The 6,000-nt window shown below is 34.8% G+C and overlaps 1 protein-coding gene across 1 annotated transcript in view; it reads left to right on the forward strand.

The window, feature by feature from the left end:
• The window catches only part of DHX36 (DEAH-box helicase 36), a 50,739-nt gene extending 45,080 nt beyond the window's left edge, over positions 1-5,659 (forward strand). Inside the window, exons 23-25 of the mRNA XM_049628679.1 lie at positions 724-844; positions 1,724-1,876; positions 2,283-5,659. Coding sequence (XP_049484636.1) covers positions 724-844; positions 1,724-1,876; positions 2,283-2,468 — 460 coding nt within the window. The 3' untranslated portion in view covers positions 2,469-5,659. The remainder of the gene's footprint in view (positions 1-723; positions 845-1,723; positions 1,877-2,282) is intronic.
• Positions 5,660-6,000: the final 341 nt, after the last annotated feature.

Here is a 6,000-nt window from a genome sequence, read left to right on the forward strand (position 1 = left end):
ATTTTAGGATAGGTTTTTAAAAATAAGTTGTACCTAAAATCCCTTTTAAAGACAATTCTTAATTTTTTATTTTATATTCGTCTGGGTGTGTAACCTATGAAATTTTTTATTTTTTAAAAATGTTTATTTTGAGAGAGAGTGAGAGAGGATGCATGCTTGCACACAAGTAGAGGGAAAGGCAAAGAGAGAATCCCACACAGGCTCCATAGTGTCAGCATAGAGCCCAACTCAGCACTCAATCCCATATACATGAGGTCATGACCTGAGCTGAGATCCTTATTAAGAGTTAGATGCTTAACCGACTGAGCCACCCAGGGTCCCCATAATTGTTCATTTTACAAAGTTATTTTGGAAATTAAGGATATTGTCAGTATTGTGATTGATGGTAAAATGTATACACTATTCTCTTGGTCTGAATACCTTAGAATTATTTCAGATATTTATTTTATTCTTAGTTTTTTAGTAGTATAGTGTGAATAACAGAATTAAGGGATATTTCCTCACCTAAGATGTTCAGTAATTACACCTGCGAGAAAAGAGTTTGTCATGTGGTTATTCATATTTAACTGATATTTTTCCATGTTTGTTAAAATTCTGTTCGCAAATACAAATTTGTAAATTACAAAAAGTTAACTCACCTGTGGAATTTTTTTTTTAGATTCTGGGATTGGTTTGGATCTCCTAGAATTTGTCTAACAAATTGCATTTTAACTTTTTTTAAAGGGTCAAAGTTTACACAAAAACTGATGGACTAGTTGCTATTCATCCTAAATCTGTTAATGTGGAGCAAACAGAATTTCACTACAACTGGCTTATCTATCACCTGAAGATGAGAACAAGTAGTGTAAGTGAATATTTAACATAATCATGCACCTCGAACATCGATCTTTTTTACAGTTGCATATTTCTCACAATTATGAACAAAATTTGTTCTCTTCTGAAAATTTTTCTTCTGACATGAATTAAGGCTTTTCCTTTTTAATGTTTATTTATATATTTTGAGAGAGAGAAAATACATGCGTGGGGGAGGGGCAGAGAGGGAGAGAATCCCAAGTATGCTCAGCCCTGTCATTGTGAGCCTGCCAGGAGGTGGTGGCTGTGGGGTGTGGAAGGTCTCGATCCCATGAACTGTTGAGATCATGACCTGAGCTGGACATTTAAGTGACTGAGCCACCCAGGCGCCCCGAATTATAACTCTGAAGAAAATAATCTATATTTTTAATGTGCAGCAGGTCTGTCACGATGGATCTTTGTATTTTATTTAATTGGGACAGTTACTTGCTTTGCATAGTTTTCCTTCAGAGCCTGTTTTGAATAAATACTGGCATTCTCGGGTATAGGGGTTTACACCATACAAAGAATTTTGCTGATATTTCAATGTATCAAGTATTGGTCAGAACATTGAGTGAGATTCTGTTTATATATAGATAAAAATAATTTCAGATACATTAGTGTTTTCATTGTGTCACTCAGGAAATATTTTTTTTTAAAGAACAGTGCTATTTGAATTGAAACAAATATAAAACTGTGTTCTCTGGATTAATGAAGACTGGCTGGTTTAAAATGATACATTCTGAAAATTAGTTTCAGTAATCACACTAGCAGGATAACACCTGATTTAGAAGGAAAGCACTAATATCATTAGTACTGGTGGCAGTGAATTAATGTGGCAATAATCTTTCAGACTCCTGAGCATTTTAGTTTGCTTTAATTCTCATTACAGATATACTTGTATGACTGCACAGAGGTTTCCCCATACTGTCTCTTGTTCTTTGGAGGTGATATTTCCATCCAGAAGGATAATGATCAGGAAACTATTGCCGTAGATGAATGGATTGTCTTTCAGTCTCCAGCAAGAATTGCCCATCTTGTTAAGGTGACTGACTTTACATGATTGTCTTTGAATCTGCAGGCAAGTTAGCATGTGATCTTGCGGTTTTGTCCCAAGTGTTATATATGTTGCATTAGACATTTCTTGCTCGATTTGAACAGAGCAAATGGTGTTGAGAAGTTGATGCATAGTTTCTCAGAATTGTTTTTTGAGGTATTTATGGACCAGCCACTCTAAACGGCTCGGTGTGATTGAAGTTTGAATTTTTTAACTGGAGTATACTTTAGTTGGCTACTCATAACCACACTTTAGTTAGTTGCTCACTAAATATTTCAGTATTATGCATAATAGCTTATGAAATTCCTTGTAACAGCTAAAGTCACTTTTATTTATTACTCCGCTTAATAGTGTATTTGCCGTTGTTGAACATATGTGATTTTTCCAACCTTAGGAATTAAGAAAAGAACTAGATATCCTTCTGCAAGAGAAGATCGAAAGTCCCCATCCGGTAGATTGGAAGGACACTAAATCCAGAGACTGTGCAGTACTGTCAGCTATTATAGACTTGATTAAAACACAGGAAAAAGCAAGTCCCAGGAACTTTCCACCACGATTCCAGGATGGATATTACAGCTGACAACTTTTCTGTGGTGGTCTGAAACTTTGACAGCCATTTTCCATCATAGTTTAATTTTTGGCTAGATGCCAAACCACGGGACATGAATAATTTCCATATGTAAGGTAGAAATCTTCATTAGGTAGTAAAGATGTAATGTGCATGATTTAACAATGTTATCTGTAGCTATTATAAATATACCATAAAAAGCAATATGTCTTCTGATCATATATTCTGTTGTGGTCATGTCCACACTTTGGGAGGACTGCTCTTATATATATTGAGTGTTGTACCACTTGAGAAATGCCTTTGTTCTTTTAAGAAAAGTTAATCTTTCTGCCCATAGTGACTGAATACAGAAACCGGTAAAAAAACAGAATGGTTAGCCAAAAAGCAGAATCAGGTTAAAAATTTGAACACAACCACATTTTTAAGTAAAATTTCTATTAGAGGTAAATTAATCTGTTGTTATAAAGCCCAGTATTTAATAAAATGTACAGTGTATAAATCTCATCTAGCTTTTTGGCTTGGTTTCTACATCCATCTATCCTTTGGCTTATTTGATTTTTTTTTTTTTTTAATCTTTTTAGAATATATTTGTACCCCTTTTACTTTACCCGGTGCAGCATAATGTAGCAATTGAGAACATGAGTCTAGACTTGACCACCTAAGTTCAAATTTCAGCTGTGACTTACCAGCTCCCTTGGGCAAGTTACTTGGCTTTTCTCTTTTCTTTATCTGTAAAATAAAGGTAACAGTTGTTGAGGATCAAATATGTTAATGTAAAGTGCCTAGACTAGTGTCTGGCACATAGAATGTATTCACTAAATCTTAGTTATTATTTGTCCCTGGATTTTATTTTTTTATAGCAATCCATTTTACATTCATTTTTGTGTTCTGAGTTCTGCTTTACCCTCTTAACCAGTGGAAGCTCGCGTGACAGGGCTAGTGATAGGCTAATATTTTCAGCCTTATCAGACTGTGATAGATACTGTTGGTTGCTATCCAACAGCCATTTTTTCCTCCCCATTCGCTTGACTGTTCAGGTGTTCTCCCTCTACATAGCCTTGTGCCCAGGGGTATTAGACTCTCTTCCTCAAGGGTAACTCGGACTGTTAAGCCAGTTCTGCATGGTCTTATTCTTAGAAGTAACTGATGAGGCATGAGTATGTGAACCTGTGTTGTCAATAGCAACTGACGAGTGACCTGCGAGAGGGCATCTGAGAAAGATTTTCCTCACTAGTAGATTTAGAGGAGGAAATTTTCTCCTGTGGACATTGTCTTATCTGAATCTGGCACTGCTGTAGCCATTTTAGGATTCCAGGGGATAATGATGTTGGCTCAGTGGAAAGATATAAATCACTACAGTCCTTGATAATGCTAGTGAGCTGCTGAATTATCCAGTTCTAGATTTGCCTTGCACGTGGACTTATTTTAATATCATAAACCCTTCTTCATTGAGTTAAGCCACTTTTAGGTAGTATATTGTGTATAACTTGGCAGAAAGCATATTAACTGAAATACATGGTCTCCATCATTGAGTGTTTGCTGCGGCCTCTGTTTCTACCATTTCTTTTGTGATCTAACAGTTTGAACCACATGTCTGACAAAAGGTGTAAAAGTAGTGAACCTGAACATACCGCAAAAAGAAATAAAAGAACATCCTGCTGCACTCTAAAAAATTCAAATTTTACTGTGCCTTCCAATAAATGTAAGGAAACCAAAGGAAGAGTATCGAATAATAACTGGGATTTATTCATAATGCTATGGTGATCTGAGTAACAGCACTGGTTCAGGTACTGCTCTCATTTCTGGGAATGTGTGTCAACCTATCCTTATTATCTAAAGGTTTTGAATGTACTGTGTCCTAAGTCCATTCTCTTGGCTAGTCTCCCAAAAGTGATCTTTTACTGAATTCTTGCATTGAGTCCTATGACAATATTGTGGTTTTGTCCCTAAACTCAAGGTGACCTGACCATTGGGTCCCATTTGCTCTATGAGTGTTTTTATGTCTGCGTATGTGTGTTTTTTCTTGCTTTTACTCTCCAGTTTAAATTCACAGTAGGCCAAAATGGTCTTGGAAGAAAGCATTTAAAGAATCTCTTTAAAAAAAAGGGATTATTACTTAATTGGTTCCATGTTCCCAAACCAATATTTAATCTCCATATGAATGAGGAAAATGTTCCTAAAGAATTGTTTAAATCAGCGATTGAGAGAGATTAAAGCGGTTACTATCACTCTCAATTTATGTCTTCTGTACAGCTGATCAGGATGGAAATCTTGATTGAAGGTGCTATTTGTGTTGTTTCTTTTGTTTACAAAATAGTATATTACTGAGTGGAAAATTTGTTCCAGATCTAAGTACTCTTTGTTATTTAGTAGTTTTAAAGAATCAAGACATTTAAAAGAAAAATCTATTTGCCTCACCATTCTTAGCAATACCTAGAATTCTTGAACTCTTGAACTCTGTCTAGAATAACTAAGAAACTTGGGTGGGTGGGGGGGACAAAGAAACCCCTGAGTAATCTTTAAAATGTGTCTTTGAAAAGTGAATGCATGTAATGCTTCCTAATTCATTAACTTGGGCAAAAGCTCTAGATATGTTTATACCTGTTACAGGTGATTTTCTGTTCTTCCTATATTTTTAAAACAAAGTCCACCCTAAAAGCTAGAAATTATTGAAAAGCCTTAGAATGAATTTATTTTAGTACCCCTTCACCCAAAGTAAATCATAAATTTTCTTCCACTCTTTTAGCTCTGTGTTTGTGTATATTTATTTTTAAGTAATTGTGATCATGTGGTATCATCATAATATGCTAATTGTTTTTAAATATTTTCTGATTTTAAGACAGTAAACCCTTATTTGTAGAATATTTGGGAATTGAATATATGAAGAAAAGCATGTTACCACTGTTACCTTTTCATGTATTTCCATGCTTTTTTTTTTTTTTTTTTAGCTTTAAGGAAGTATTTTATATATAATAAAATTTGCCAATTCAAGTATATAATCCCATGAATATTGTCAACGTATAAAGTCATGTAATGCCTGCCACCATAATCCTGACATAGAACATTCCCGTCACCTAAGTTTTCCTTTTCCCCTTTGCAGTCAGTCCCCTGCCTCTATTCCTACTCATTGACAACCATTGATCTGCTATTTGTCACTATTTTTGCCTTTTCTAGAATTTCCAATAAATGGAAAATCATATTTAGTCTTTTGTGTCCAGTTTCTTTTACTTAATGCTTCTGAGATAGTCATGTTGTTGCATGTGTCAGTAGTTTGTTCCTTTTATATTGTTTAATTGTATTGCCTTGTATGGTTATACCATAGTTTGTTTATTCTTTGACTAGTTGATGGACCTTTCAGTTATTTTTTTTTTTTATTATTATAAATAAAGCTGCTGTGAACATGTGTATACAAGGCTGTGTGTAGATAAAGGTTTTCATTTCTCTTAGGAAGATACCTGTGATTAAGATTGTTGTATCATATGGTAAGTGTGTTTAACTTTGTAAGAAACTGCCAAACTGATTTCCAAAGTGGGTGTGCTATTTT

The sequence above is a fragment of the Panthera uncia genome, chromosome C2 (assembly GCF_023721935.1).
Source record: "Panthera uncia isolate 11264 chromosome C2, Puncia_PCG_1.0, whole genome shotgun sequence".
Taxonomy (NCBI): Eukaryota; Metazoa; Chordata; class Mammalia; order Carnivora; family Felidae; genus Panthera; species Panthera uncia.